Source organism: Chroicocephalus ridibundus, chromosome 8 (genome assembly GCF_963924245.1).
Source record: "Chroicocephalus ridibundus chromosome 8, bChrRid1.1, whole genome shotgun sequence".
Taxonomy (NCBI): Eukaryota; Metazoa; Chordata; class Aves; order Charadriiformes; family Laridae; genus Chroicocephalus; species Chroicocephalus ridibundus.
The window spans coordinates 17,971,452-17,986,794 of record NC_086291.1 but is presented as its reverse complement, the minus strand read 5'-3'; the positions used below and the strand labels follow the sequence as shown (position 1 = coordinate 17,986,794).

Sequence of the window (15,343 nt, the reverse complement as noted above, 5' to 3'; positions counted from 1 at the left end):
TTAGAAATAATACTGGTTTGTACTCACCCTGAAGAAGTGATGCTTTTTCACATCCTCAGCATCTTTCTCTCCAGCTCCAAGACGCCGCTCTGGATTTCTTCGTAGCAGCTGACAAAATATGTGAGATTTCAGTGCAAGGATTCAGGGGCAAGGAGAGGAACTAGGGAGGATGAGCGCGACCGTCTAAGAGCCAACACCGAGACTGGAGGGACGGTGAAATTCATACTGCGGGACCTAGACTAGAGCTAGCAGTGCTCTTTTAGAGCTGCCTGAACCTGTTTGCACAATTCCACCATCAGCCCGGCTCTGGCCATACGGAGAGCAGACAATCCGTCTCACCACGGAGCTGAGGTACCAAGTCTCGGTACCTGAGGTGGTTTGTGGGGCTGGTGTTCAGCCCAGAGATACTGAAAAGTGCTTTCTGCTGGAGAGGGTACAGAGTTTACACAAACTGGTAATGTCGTGCTTGGCTCAAAAAAAGATTGCTCTGTTGTCTCCTGTGCCCAGCTATTTCACAGCACTTGATTCACCAAGAGAGGATTGAATGTTGCTTCACACACCCCGCCAAGTAAAAGGGGTTTCTAGTTACGAGCAGAAGTCAGACGTTCCCGCTCGTGAATCCTGCTGCTGTGAGGAGACCCCTGTGCCCAGCAGAGCGCCCAGGAGCGGGGTGGCCGCAGCACATTCAAAGAATCATGTCTACTCTATTATGAAAGAATTTCTGATGGAGCAGTGCAGACACAGCTACAAGTAGTAAATTGCAAGCACAAAGTCCACAGTACAGGTATTCCTGCTGCAGTGGAATAGATACTGACATGGTGAGTCTCACAGTAAACATATACCTTTCCCAGGTGCTGCCTTAAAGCTGTATTCTTCCTTCTTTCTCTAGGCAAACACTCTCCCTTGGAGGAAGCCATCATTTTAAGCTGTAGAATATTTGTACTATTACTTAAATACTTACGGCACAGTGGTTACCGTGACATGCTTCAAGTTACATGCTGCAGCGCGTGGCTGAATTGGGTGCTAAGTGCCTGACCCCCAGTAGCAGCCTAAGCAGAGAGGCTGCTTCCCAAGGCTTTGAATCCCCTCCAGCAGATGCCTTTCTATCAACTGTGACGAGCTTCTAACTACGACAGCATCGAGCATCTTCTTCAGACAAGTAGAGGCATCCCACTAAGGAACAGCGCTAGTAACAATCATAACCAAAAATCAGCTGTTCTTTGCCAAGAACAGGACCGCAGATGCCATGTGTGCCGTGTTCCCTGCCCCACTTGGAAGGAAACCAAAAAGATTTGGAAGTCTTTGAATTAAAATATTCATGTGACAATGTTAATCTACCAAACAGGTCAATGCAGCAGTGTTCTGCTAGGAAATAAGAGCGGAACTTCTCTAGTTAGGTATGACTTGGAAACTTAGTTCAGGGAGAAAATGGAGCCTCTCGTGTTTCATGTTTTAAAAAGGAAAAACTTGCTCCTGAATAAAGTGGAATGGCGCTGACAGCTTTCATTTAAGGTGCTGGGCAGCATTGCACAGCATAAATGAAGCAGGGCTGAAATGTAATTGTAGAAAAAACTACCAAGCGTCAGGTCTTAAAGTATTTTGCTCCCCACAGAAGTAATTAATTTTCTTAATGCTGGAGAGGAAACAGGGTAAGAGGGAAATACTGTAATGTTGCTATGTTCTTACCCGTCTCATTATAGAGATGGCTTCTGTAGACAGAAATCGTGGATATCTTACTTCGTCATTTACAATACTGTCAAACACCTCTTCTTCATCGTCTCCAGGGAAGGGAGACTATAATGAAAGTAATAAAAATATACTATTAAACAGGCTTAAAAAATCCCTTACAATTGAAAACCACATATATTCAGTTGACAGTTTGGAATTAGACACACGGAAATGAAATCTTCTTTTCACAGTAACAGATACGGTACTTTTCCATAAGGAAGAGGAAAAAAAAATAAGGCAGGTTGGTATTATCCCTTAGTTTTTACTGAAGGATTATGCTTTAAAAATTTGTTTTTAGAAGTAGAAGCACCTAAAACTGGGATCTTCTGTGAACTCTGACACAAGATATAGAGGGAACGTGGGAAGTATGCATCCGGTCATCTTTGGGAGAGCTGCCGTTCACAAGTAACGTGGTAAAGACTAATTTGGTTTTGTAATATCTTTAGCATGTTACAGCTCAGGGGTTTTCAAACCGTTTTGAAATGGCCTGACAGATGTTGGCAATACCCTACAAGCTTTTTGTCCTTTTTTACCTGAAAGGAAGTGAAAGTAAGTCAGTCGCTACCTTTTTTGAAAAAGAACAAAATGAGCAAATCTATAGTTTTCCTCCATTTTTTAGCACGTAAGCCATCACTGTGCTACCTGGGAGCTATTATGAACCAGAAGGTAAAGCAATATATGCAATAGTAAATAACTATTCAATAGTAATTTATTTATACCATCTCATTTACATGGAACTGTGGCATTCTATTTTAGTGCATGTGTAATTCAAATGGTAACAGCACTGCGTTCGGCATAATCTTTCACTACGATCCAGTTTTACGCGTTAAAGTTCACTTCCATTCTAGCCACAGGAGTTAAGGAGTTTGTTTTCTCCCCAAAAGCATTTGAAAGCAGAAGACTGCTATAGCTGTACGCATCCAAATTTGATGATAACAGATGTGTGCTGGAAATGGAGCTCCCCAAACCCAGATGTGCAATGTTCTTGATTAGAGACACCAATATTAGGGTGCCATCATTGTAATTTGATTTAAGGCATAATGATGTAATTAAAAACAAACCAAAAATCTAGAGGTTAAGTCTTGGACCAGCTACAACTCATTCACTTCCACAACTGCTGGTAACTCAAGCTCGTGCCATGACTCATCAGCTTGGACAGCACTACAGCAGCTGCCATCAGCTGAGTAGCTGCTCAGCATTTAATACTTCTTCTCCATGAGACACATTAAGATGCTGACGGTAAAACCAGGCATCCCATACATACTGTATATGCAAGTGTGGATAAAGCTGTGAGAGGCGGGGCATGTTAGATGTCAACAGGCTGGGATCTTGAGTGTTGTAACCTTTTGAACATGTGTTAGTTTTCCGAGTCCATTGTATCTCACTAGAACTTACCTCGCCCACCAGCATCTCGTAGATGAGTACACCAAGACCCCACCAGTCTACAGCTCTTGTATAGGAAGTTTCTGTCAGCACCTCTGGAGCAAGAAATTCCGGTGTGCCACAGAACGTGCTCGTTCTGTCTCCAAATCCCATTCCTGAAAAGTTACAGTTAATGAAAAGCAAGTGGTATTTTCTGCCACTCTACAACCTATTCCTCCAGCAAGTAAAGCCTCTCTCCAGAACAATGTCAGCCCATCTCGTAGTTCCGGGGCCTGTCCTGAAGGCTCAGGCCAATGAGGTAAAACACTCCCCCGTTCCTCCCTCCCACGCCCTGTTCCACGTGCGCTCCAGTGTAAGTCTTTCTATCCCTAACTACGTGCGATGAGACGAATTAAGCTTCCAGTTACCCCTTTGTCACCCAGTTATCTTTGCTTGGAAAGATACAAACACTCTTATAATGTATTTCTACCAGCTAGAAGAAGAAAATGTGGTACGCTAGTCAAACATGCCCACTATGGATGCTTCTACAGTGGCAAAACTACACACAGTAAAGTAAAACACGGAGTGTAGTGAAACCACCTGGAGCAAAATAAGCCCTCTAGATTTGCAAGAGCGGCACGGTTTGGGACATCAGCACGGCAAGGGCTGCTGGGATAAGACAGGCGGAGGAGCTGCAGAAAGCTTAAGAAAACCATTAATTGTAGTAGTCAGTAAACCAAAGAGCTTTCCTTGACCTCGTTTCCTTTGGTCATTTAGGGAACTTGTTTGTAGCTAAAGTCACAGGACTTGCCCATGGATATTAAAGACAGCAGCAATGTTTGAACACCCGCCGAGTTTACTAAATTCCCTCTTAGGCTATCTAAAAGGAAAAGATATGGAGGACAGGCTATACAAATCAGAGAAGGAAATGGGCCCTTCTGGATCTTCCCCACAATAAAGTTTGAGAACGACACTGCAATTTCAGTTGCTGCCTCTATTTTGTCTTATTTGAAAGGTATTTGCCAGTAGTGGGATGCTAAAAAGTAGCCTTCTAACATGTAGGCTTTGCTTTTGGGATAGATGTCTTTATTTTAGCTATAATATACTTTGCATGTCATTTCCATATGCCTAAGAATTGTGTTAATTCAAAGATTAAAAAAAAAAAAAGATAATGAATTTGTAAATCGTAAGAGTGAGGTATGGATTACAATGGTACTTGATTTCATTTTACAGTGTCAACACGTTTAGAATGAGGAAAAATACCTAATGCCTTTCCTGCTAACTCGTAAAATGCAGCAGTACGCCTTATCAATACGCAGAGCTATGACGAAGTAAGAATCAGAACAGGTGATGCTCACAACTAAAAAAAATAAATAGAGAATAGGGCTGTGCTCAGATGCTCCGCATATTTCCCTACCAAGGAACTTCCTCTTGTTTTCACATTTGTACCATCAGAGTTGTATTTTTTCCTTCAAACAATACAAGGCAAGTATACACTACACATTTGGCGGTCCAAAAGTCTCAAGGAACAGTCAAGAGTAAGACAAACTATGGAATCTCCCTAGAAAGAAAATCGAAGGGCCGTTACCTTCTTTGCAAAGACCAAAGTCAGCAATTTTCACGAAGCCTTCTGTGTCCAGCAATAAGTTATCCAACTTCAAATCTCTAGATGAACATTTGAGAACAAAATTGCATCACTGATGTTTCTTCAGTTCAGAATAGCTAAAATTCATCTGTTGGAAATGGGTCAATGACAACTTACCTATATACTATTTTGTGTTCATGTAAATACTGAAGTCCAAGAACCACACATGCAGCGTAGAACCTGTTGAAAAAAGTTCAAGTTAAAAATTTCAGTGGATTTTAGTCTTGCTTTTCAGAATGTGAAGCCCATTATTATTGATCTGTTTTATTAACCGTCCTCCGAAGATGACTGTTTTTTCAGGTACAGATGAGTTTTAACCACCTGGTTAGGCAGCAAAAATGCTTCAAAACTTGCAGCTTTCAAGCCTTGAGGGTAAGTTTTCTGTAGTGTCCACTGCCACGGCATTGAGGGATTTCTAATTTGGCTCATTCTTTCCTTTTTCAGCCTTGTCTGCTTTTTTAACTTTTCATTTAGATTTTTTATGTAATCTTTTAAAAGAAAGTATGATAAAAATTAAATAGTTGTATATGATTTTTGAATTCAATATGGATTCGGGCACGTTAAACCCGCGTGTGCCTTTTTCTAACAAAATCAGTTAGAATCTCTGACCCTTTTAAAAACTTAAACCAGTATTTACTGAAATGACATAATGTAGAGTCACGTAGTGATAAAGATCTGAGTTCTTATTCACCGAATAAAACGCCTTCACTAAATGCCACAAAAGGGGTGGGTACTCACACTGCTCTTGGTTCAGAGAAGACGTCAGTGTGAATGTGCATCATCAGATCCCCACCAGCAGCGTATTCCATTACGAAGCAAACGTGATCTTTGGTTTGGAAACAAGCAAAAAGGTTCACCAAGAAGGGATGTCTTACACTATTCACAGTTTCAAATATTCGCTTTTCACACATCAAGCTGCAAACAGAAAATCAGTAAAAATTTAAAGCTGAATCCTGAACCACAATTTTTCAACTCTCAGAAACTATCGTTAATTCGTACCTTATGTTTTTTCCTCTATTCCTCAGGATAAGGTAAGAACACTTTTTGTTTCAAGAGAGAGCTTTTAATATTTGCACACACTTTAAGCTGATGCCAGGATTTCCATGAAGTTGCGTTTAGCTTTCACAAATGAAAAAGGAAACCTAACAGTCCATGAAAATTGTATTCTGCCAATTTTCATCCCAAATACTCAGCCTTGCATTAAGTATGCATCAGCATCACGTGACATTAGCTTCAATCCATTTTTATTTTTAGTGTATACAATAAAGTGGAAAAACAGTAACAATATTATAGACATCTATCTATAGTAACGCTAGATTATTTCTCCTTAAGCCAATTGCTTAATTTGTATCTTATTCTTAAGAGTTATCTTTCTTCCTACAAGCCAAATGAATATAGTCACTATTAAACCATTGTAAAAAGCACCTTCTTGCACTAAAACTAGACAGTTTTCTAACTGCCGCTTCTCTTCCAAGCAAAGAAAATATCTGAGTTTTGGGGCAAAAAGATTAAAAAAACCCACAACAGCAGAGTATGCACAGGGCTTAAGGGAAAGTATGACGGACAAAGTATGACAGCATGTTACAGGTTGAGAAATACCATGAGAGGTGTTTCTGCCAGTAAAGAAAGCACAGTCACTGTCCTCCTGAAACGTGACGGAAGTCTGCACAACAAGTAATTAGAATAAATAATTGCAAGAGAACCGAAATGAAAACAGGATGAGATTTAAGTCGGAGCCGCAGTTCAGGCCTGGTACGCGGGGCACTAAAGGGACCAGCATTCCTGGGCTGCGCTGCTCCCTCCATGCCCCAGAAGACAGACGACACGTCTGCAGCAGCCAACTAAGCAGGGAGGTGGCAACTTGTTTTGCTCTTTCACTGAATTCAATTGCGTTGGATAGAGCTTACAACTGTGCTGCATGCAGAAAGAAAACACAGATGATTTATGGAATCCACGTATTATAATTTTACAAACTCACCTGTCTACTTCATCACGAGCGACAATGTCTCCTTTCTTTAAGGCTTTAATAGCAAACATCTCGTTTGTGTTTTTGTACTCTGCCAAAAGCACCTAAAACAGAAGATAAGTGAATCATTTAAGAGCTGTATCTAGTTTTTGATACAGCCTTGTCATTTGATATACCCTTTTGACATTTACCTTCCCAAAATGTCCTCTGCCCAGCACAGCACAACATCTGAAATCCTTCAGACTGAACTGAAATCTTTGTTGTGATCTATGTTAATTAAAAAAAAAATAAAATAAAAAAATCAAAAAACTCACAGTCAAAAATCTTCTAGTTTAACTTTAAGAGATATCGTTCAGATCAACAGCAAACCCACTGCATTTTACCTTCTATCTTCAGGCTCTCGGGTGTTGGAGTATTTTATGTCCGAACGGGGAGCATCAGGCTCACAGATTATTTCAGGCTGGAGTTTTGGGACAATACTATTTCTGCCATTTTCAAAATCAAAATTTGATACTTCATCCTGTGAAGAAAAAGAAGTTTGAAAATTTAAAACTGATTGCGAAGGCAAACAAATGGAGTAATTTTACTATAAGCATGTGAAATTCTTAACAGAAGAATTATCTAAGCTAAAATGGTATACTTTAAAACGACACAGACAAGCAAGCTTTTAACAGACTGCTGAAACCTCTTGCTCCAGTCATCCAGCTCCTTGTAAGTAAAACCATTTTTTCCTGAATACTCTAATAATTTGGGGCTTTTGTTTTCTCTGTGGTGCAACTAATGACTTGGAGAGTTAAACACACCAACCATGGAAACAGTTTGGTACCAAGAATAATCGGAGCATTCTCTCGGGACAGTTCTGTATGTGTAAGTTAAGGGAGCATAAGCTGAAAGATAAGGGAAGAAATCCATCATAAAGATGCCAATATTACAACCTTGTTAAACTGTATAGCCCCAAATTCTTCAAGTGACTTGCCTGAGATGGCACGTCCGCAGCCTTTATCTCAGAGGAAGATTCACATATTTCCCCAAGGGAAGATGCACGGGGTGGAGCAGGTGGAGGCTCAGGCTCAAGTTCAAAGTCCAATTTGGCTACAGGAGAGTCACTGGCAAGAAAACAAATAACTCCTCAGAGTATAGCAGAGACTCTTTTAATAGTATGAAAACCAACCTAAAACTGCAGGTTATGTAGATTTCTCCTAAAACAAATCTTGTGTGTAGATCTGTCTACAAAATGTACGTCCAAACCTGAAACACTGTAAGGTCTGCAGTCATGCAGAATAAGCAGATTTGACACATTACGTATGTTAGGGCATAAGCATCTTCCTGTTACTCTTGCTCTTAAAAGTACTTAAGAACTGTAGATATCGCCTACCTGGCTGGCAGCGTCAGCTCAGGAATGTGTGCATCCACCACCGGCCCGGCAGCAGGCACTGCTGCTTGAGGGCTGAAGGTGCCAGAGTGATTCACCGTAGGAATAGCTCTTCTTACCAGCCTTCCCCAGGTGGCAATATTAATATTCATTTGAGGAGCTCTGAGAAACGTTTTGCCTGTGGATATTGTGAAAAGAGAAAAAAGAGGGCAAGTAGTTTCCTTACTTATTACCAAAAGCTATAATTAAAAAAACATCATATTAATCAGTTTATAGTTTATGAAGAATAAACTGAATTTGTCGTATTCCTTAGCAATTCCTAATTATTCACTATTAAATGCTAATGCGTAATAAGGAATTCTAAAACAAAACATTTCTAAATGCAGTGCCAAATCCTTCGTTATCAACAGCTTTATTCACAGACAAATATTAGGCCTCTGTATAAAGAAATATAACAGATCTGTGCAATTTTTAAGCTTTACACGTTTATATTAAATAATCACCTTGCTGCTTTGAAAAAATTTTCTTCTGCCTCTGGAGTTTTGGTCTTCTTTCAATAACTGGATTAAAAAACGTAACCTGCGGTTCAAATAATGTGTGTTATAATTCAAGTTTCAGAATAAAATGCATTCTTAAAAGTTTAGAGAAACTATTCTGCAATACAATACTTGCAAGTATGCTCAAGTGTTTCACAGAAACCTTCTTACCTCTGCAAACAGAGTGCCCTGGGGTTCAAGATAGAGACACATGCCATGCCGTTGGTTGTCCAGGAAATCTTCCAACCTCAGAAACTTTACTGCACACAGAGATCTCCAGTCACGCCAATAAACGGAGATTTCTAATTCACGTGACTACGACAGGAAACGTATACACAGGAAATTACTTATTAGTAATTGTTCTGCAAGAGTTACCTCCGCACAATCGTAAGATCTAGCAACTCAAGGATCAAGATGCAGAGCTGTTTCTTTAAAAGGGCGCCAGAGCCAATGAGCCATACTGAGCAAGCTTCGACTAGGGTACCTGTAGTATTTCACTTCAGTTCCAATGCAATCGCCAGTGTCCAAATAACAGAATAAGTGTAAAACTGCCCCAAGAGCCGGAGAGAGCCGCAAACAGTCAGACGGGCTTTTTGAGTCAGTCCAACAACAGTGCGAGTTCAAGATATTTTAGCTCATGCTCTGACAACAAGTTTTTACCAGCGTTTAGAAAACTCAGCTTTACTAGTTTTCCACGTTATTTACAAGTATCAGTTGCATTTCATGGCTGCATAGTGACATTTTACAACCTGCACACGCATCATGATGCAAGACTTATGTGGTATCTCCAGAAAGACATACAGGTTTTTTGTGACTCGGGGCCAAAAACTTTAACGTAACAAGAACTACTGCTATATCTTGCTGGTGGGACTGATATATTCTTGGGGTGTCTTATATGCTTGTCACAAAAGGTGAAGAATTGTATGTTACTAAATTCAGTTAGCACAGTTTAATTCCATCATGATGCCTCAATTTGCTGTCTTCATATGATAGCTTTAGGTTTTAAAAGAAACAAAAGTTAAGAAGCAGCAACAGATAAAAAAATGATGGGGTTTGGAACGTGCGTTTCAAATACGGAAGGCTGCGTGGTCATACCCAGCAGAAGCAAGGTCCTCTTCCGGCACCAAAAAGCCACCTAATATTGAGTTCTTAGGTAGTGAACAGGACAGGCTGGTAGGAGCAGCTACTACACTTTGACTAGTCCTAGTCTTAATCTGAGAATAATCAAGGCTTCGTGACTCCACAGCTGCCTAGTTTTGTTCTGCACTACTCCGAACCGGAACCTGAACTTCTCAACCTGCAGGTCTAAAACTGCTTCCTTCCTAGATAGAAGGAACCTGGGTTGGGGCTGGGTGGGGTGGGGTGAGAGCAAAAACAGGAAGGTAGCTTTTTTTTTTTCCCCCTCTCTTGTTTGTTTTAAACACATACTGGAGATGACATTTAGGCTCCTAAAATATAGTTTAATTTTCAGTCTATTTTAAATACTGATAGGGAAAAAAAAAAATCATCCTTGCACTTTAAAATAATGTGACCACCAGGTATCTAGAACACAAATACTTGATTAAATCTATATAACAGAAATTCTCTTCAAAAGGTGTGAGGAAAGAAATATCAAGTATCATTTCAGATACTTTCATCCTCCAGGTAATCTTTAAAGTTCTAGGAAAGAACTATTAGCGAATTTATTTATTATTCCTGAAGAATTGATCAGCTTCACATGAAAACACGTTTACAGAAGCACTGCAAAAATTCTATGACATAGTTTACCAAAATATCCAGACTCTATCTGAGATTAGGATGTACTGACAAATAATCAGAAGTTGATTATTTGTCTATTTAGCACCATCTATCACAGGCTAAATAGATGTTAAGTGTTACATCGTGGATAAAAATGTCAGTTTGTAGGCCAGAAAAGGTAAAATTTCTAGAAAGCCAGCCCAGCACAACAGCTTAACCCCAAGGAGCCCGTTCTGTTAAAGATGGGAATACTTACACACGTGAAATTTGAACATAATTACAACAAGGAAAAAAAAAAAGCAACATGAAATTCATCTACAGAATCAACTATAGCTGTCAATGAAGGAAGACCACATTTTTACCCTGTCTAGTTCCAGTGTAAATTTCTGATCCCATGACTGATTGGAAATAGGTTTCCAGCTAGTTTGACCAACCACAGTGTTATCCAGCTTCAGTACAGCACAGACTTCATCTGTAAGTAAAGTACACAAACTCAGCTTAAATCTTTAAGAGGATTTTCCACAAACAAAAAAATCTTCAGTAAGTTTCCCTTAAAAATGTAATCTCATACTTAATTGGTTCTTATGGGTATAATAGTGTGGCTGTGGGTTTTTTTTGTTTTTTTTAACAACTTGACAGATGAAGAAACAGGTAAGTTTAAAGCTTAAAATCAATTTAGTAGTTTAAATTACAGAACACGGCATGCACACTAAAATGTAAATAAAAGATATGCATAAAAATAAGAGAAGTATACTGAACTGGACAAGTCATCAGTTTTCAGAAGGTTTCTACTACTCCCACTTTTACTTTTACTGGTTCTGCTCATGAAAGATGATCTGGCTTCATTCGGACTCCAACCAGGGAGCGTAATTGATGTGGCTTTTGATCGACCGGGGACGTTTTCCAAAATATCTTGGCAGCCCATTAGCCTAACTTCCAGGGTACCTACAACAACACAGACAATGATTTATCAAAGATTTCTGTTCTTAAGTAAATGACGTGAAAGACTAATGATTGATTTATAGCAATAGCTCACATTTTGACCCGCGCAGGGTCTAACAGAATTATCAGATGAAATCAAAAGACAGATCTAAGACAGACAAATATACTGAAAATAAGCATCAAAAGTCAAATATGTGCAACTCAACCTTCTAAAAGGTGCAACAGTTCACCGAAATAACACAAAATAAGTTTTTGTTCTGCATCTCAGAATTATCTTCGTTCTCTTCACTTAAGAGCCTAACTGACTTAGGTTCAAGTTTTAAGCAACGTCATTTTTAAGATGACAAATCTTATGTTTCTTATGAAAATGACAGATCTTGCAGATGGGACAATAACAATTTTTCATGAGGGTTATATGACCAATTAATATTGGCTAGATCGCTTTAGTAATTAAAATGAACACGTTGATTATTGAGACTACAATGTTGAAGATACATTCAGAAACCACATTCGCTGGCTGCAGGCTGAAGTCAACTTTGAGTTAGTACATAATTTAAAATCATTGAATTGTTCCAACTTGACTGAATTTGGATTTATAAAAGGTGAGACAAAAAGCTGCTCTTCAAAACCTTCTACATCTTTAACCAAATGAGGTACACAGGCTGCTGTTCTAATTTCAGAGTTTCCTCCAGCAGCACAGAAACATCTGAATACCACAGATGGTTATGAGAACGGTAGGCTTACCTCATCCTGTACAAGATAGCATCTGTAAAACTGTGACACCACCAACACTAACAAAATTAACTATTAGAAGCGGTAAAGTTAGCCAGTTCATAATCATACTGTCAGCTAGAAACACAGCGCCTGAATGCAGGGCTCTTTTGACAGCAAACGTACTTAACCGTGAAACTTAAAAGTACTCTTGTAACAGAAACTTAAGTCAGACTTGACCTAAAAATGGTCTGGCTACATTACAGCCCACAGAAAAGACACTGAGAAGCCAGTCTCAGAAGAAATCCCATCCCGTAGGGAATTAACAGCCGTAAGTGACAGCTAAGCATTAGGCTATGAAGATGGAGGGATGCTGTTGGTTCCCAAAACAGGATAAAAGGTAAAAGAATACTTAATTCCCAAACTCTGTTTAGGAAAAAAAAACACTGCACCCCCCCAAAACCCCCAGAAAGGCTATAATCTCGTCTAAGGACTGGATGGGTATCAGAAAGTTCCGCTGATGCACTTTAAAAAGCACGACCGTAGCACTGATCTCTTTTTCACCGTGTTAGAGGCAAAACACAAAGACACCGTTCATTTAAATGCAGTTCAATACAAAAGCTCTTTGTGTAGCTAATACGAAAGTGAAACTATTAAGAACTTCACAAGCATGTAGCTCTGTTTTGGTAATTCCTATCAGAAACTATTCATACATATCAGTAAAACACACTTAAAGAGGAATTATTTGTCACTATAATGTATCTGACCCATGATTATATATTATAGAAAAAGCATAATAAAAAAAAAAAAGCTGTTTGAAAACCAAGGCACGATACTTCCTGCCCATGGTCACTCATCATTTGAGATTGCATATGATGAAAAAAGCTCCCCTCACCACTCTGCCGCTTCACAAGGGCTCTCAGCTGAGGTCCTGATGCTTTTTACCCTTTGCTCCTCGTCTTACTGAACCAAAATGGAAGACAAGTAGACTCGCTCCATTTTATTATTATTGCAGCTCGGTAGAAGAGTTCCTCTTTTTGTTTTAAAATACAACCCCACAGTACTTCCAAACCAAATTCTTTCATGTATAACTAAAGTAACACTTGAATTACAGATTGTTTTTGTAATAAGCTTACTCTGTTATAGTTGGTTTAATAGTTACATGTAAAATGTAACAGAAAACCAAACCTATCTGTACTAGTAATTCTTATACGACCACTTATGAAATAAAGGTAGCAAAGCAACACAACCCCAAGTAGTCCAAAGGATTTGATTTTCTTTAAGAACACTGGGAGGCAAATGGTTAAGAGCTTTGTTAAAGCTCTTGAAACAGTTAACTTCCAATGAAGGACAACAAGTCCAGGTGAAGGCAAACTATGAGAAGTTCCTATGTCTTTTACATATTTTTATATATATATATATATAAAAAAAAATAAATGTACTGTTCCCCCACAGGAGGCTAAGTCCCTCTAGGCTAAAGAGGCTAACACACAAAAAACCCCACAAACTCCATGTTTAATTGCAAGGAAAACAATTCACACCAATAAAGAGAGGCTTCAATAGTTCCATGCATGTTTGTTAGGATCTCCCTCTTTGGTTTAGAAATAGGCCACATGTTTTTGTAGCATAAATCTCACGTTCTAGGAAGCCAGCATGGTCCAGTGGGTAAAACAGGGAGTGTGAGAAGAGCTGGGTGCCTGTCTCCAGCTCTGCCACTGACTTGTTGTATGACCTGGGCAGGTCACTTAACCCTTCTGCACCTCAGTTTCCCCATCTGTAAAGTGGGGATAATGATACTTACCCACCTTTTAAAGTGCTTGGTAATCTAAAGATGAAAGGTGATAGGTAGTATTGTTCCATAGTGACCTAACTTAAGGCCAGAACTTCACTTTTTCAACAGGATTATAAAAGAGGTCAAGAAATAAAGCCAAGAAACTTATCTGCATTTTTTGGTGCATAGACACTTGGAAATTATAAATGCTTTTGTCTAGGAAAAGAACAATGATGAAATATGGCCAGAAAGAAATACAGTTGGCATTAAAGACTTGTTTTAAACCATTTAATAAAATAAAAAAAAAGCTCCATAAATCTTACCTGTTAAAGCTGCTGGTTTGGACAGTGTACTATACTGGTTTTGAGTAGATATTACACCTTGACGAGGACTTAATGTGGGTGAAGAGACCAGTGAAAGCTCCTCTATAATAATACTGCTTTTGGGATGGTTTTTAGGAAGTTCATTCAATCTCTGTTCCAGTGAATACTTCAAGAGGTCCAGCTTCTGGCTTGATTCATTAAATCTTGCTTGTGCCTTTTTAAAAAAGAAAAAGAAATATTTCAATTTTTTTTTTCTTGAAAGAACATTTAAAATAAAGTATCAGAAATTGTAATGATGTAAATTACTTCTGAAAGTGCCTTTCTGTCGGTAACTTTCCCAGATCCAAGTAATTTCATCACATTTTTTGCACCTTCTGCTACAGCATACTCTATCCGAAAATGATGTCGTAATTCTTCCATTCGGAGTTCAAGAGGGCTTATCACAGGTTTTGCTGCAAAGAGATATAAACAATCAATCTTCATTGAAGACCATACCCATGTTTAATTTCTTTAATATCAACCTCTTTCCCATATAAACAGAGAGAGGAGAGAAAAAAAGAAAAAAGAAGGGGGGGGGAATCAAATAGAATGAGAGATGCAGATTTGATAGCCCAAAGAAGAGCTTGAAGTATGTCATAAAAGCAACAGTGAAATTTTAAGCATCTGCATTTGAAGGCAGAAATAACTGATCAGGGCCTCAATCCAATAAACAGGTCCTACTCCTCAAAGAGCTATAATTGCCAGAGGATGCACGAAAAAGAACACATCTTCAGGGCAGTTAAGGGACAAAAGCCAAATTTCCCAAACATCATTCAGCTGGCAAGAAGGAGGTCTGGAGACTGCCACATTTCTGAACCACGCTCTGAGGATTTATCTTTCAAACTGCTCTATAGCTAAGTAGATCCCTGATCTGTTTCTGACGATCCTCCTGCTTCACACAAAATCCCAGGGAATTTGGCTTCTGCCAGCCCAGAATGTAAGAGATCCCATACGCTGCCTTCCCCAAACAGTTTGAGTTAACCATTCTAATGTCCACTTCTTACAGCGTTCAGATTTCCCAAACAGAATTAGGAAGTCTCCTGTTCAATATATTCATCAATGACCTGGATGAGGGGACAGAGTGCACCCTCAGCAAGTTTGCCAATGACACAAAGCTGGGGGGCGGGGGGGGCTGACACACCGGAAGGCTTTGCTGCCATACAGAGAGACCTGGACAGGCTGGAGAGTTGGGCAGAGAGGAACCTTATGAA

General features: G+C 39.4%; 1 protein-coding gene across 3 annotated transcripts in view; it reads right to left on the bottom strand.

The window, feature by feature from the left end:
• Positions 1–15,343, bottom strand: part of PKN2 (protein kinase N2) — a 60,147-nt gene that overhangs the window by 5,146 nt on the left and 39,658 nt on the right. For all 3 annotated transcript variants that reach the window (XR_010072342.1, XR_010072343.1, XM_063344886.1), the window contains exons 5-21: positions 14,400–14,545; positions 14,094–14,307; positions 11,106–11,291; positions 10,709–10,818; positions 8,781–8,924; positions 8,577–8,652; positions 8,077–8,251; positions 7,678–7,807; positions 7,085–7,221; positions 6,893–6,968; positions 6,714–6,805; positions 5,474–5,650; positions 4,853–4,915; positions 4,679–4,755; positions 3,124–3,266; positions 1,687–1,794; positions 28–108 (exon numbers count right to left, since the gene is read on the bottom strand). Coding sequence is in view for 1 of the 3 variants with exons in the window: in XM_063344886.1 (XP_063200956.1) it covers positions 28–108; positions 1,687–1,794; positions 3,124–3,266; positions 4,679–4,755; positions 4,853–4,915; positions 5,474–5,650; positions 6,714–6,805; positions 6,893–6,968; positions 7,085–7,221; positions 7,678–7,807; positions 8,077–8,251; positions 8,577–8,652; positions 8,781–8,924; positions 10,709–10,818; positions 11,106–11,291; positions 14,094–14,307; positions 14,400–14,545 (2,135 nt within the window). In the remaining 2 variants the exon portion in view is untranslated. The remainder of the gene's footprint in view (positions 1–27; positions 109–1,686; positions 1,795–3,123; positions 3,267–4,678; positions 4,756–4,852; positions 4,916–5,473; positions 5,651–6,713; positions 6,806–6,892; positions 6,969–7,084; positions 7,222–7,677; positions 7,808–8,076; positions 8,252–8,576; positions 8,653–8,780; positions 8,925–10,708; positions 10,819–11,105; positions 11,292–14,093; positions 14,308–14,399; positions 14,546–15,343) is intronic.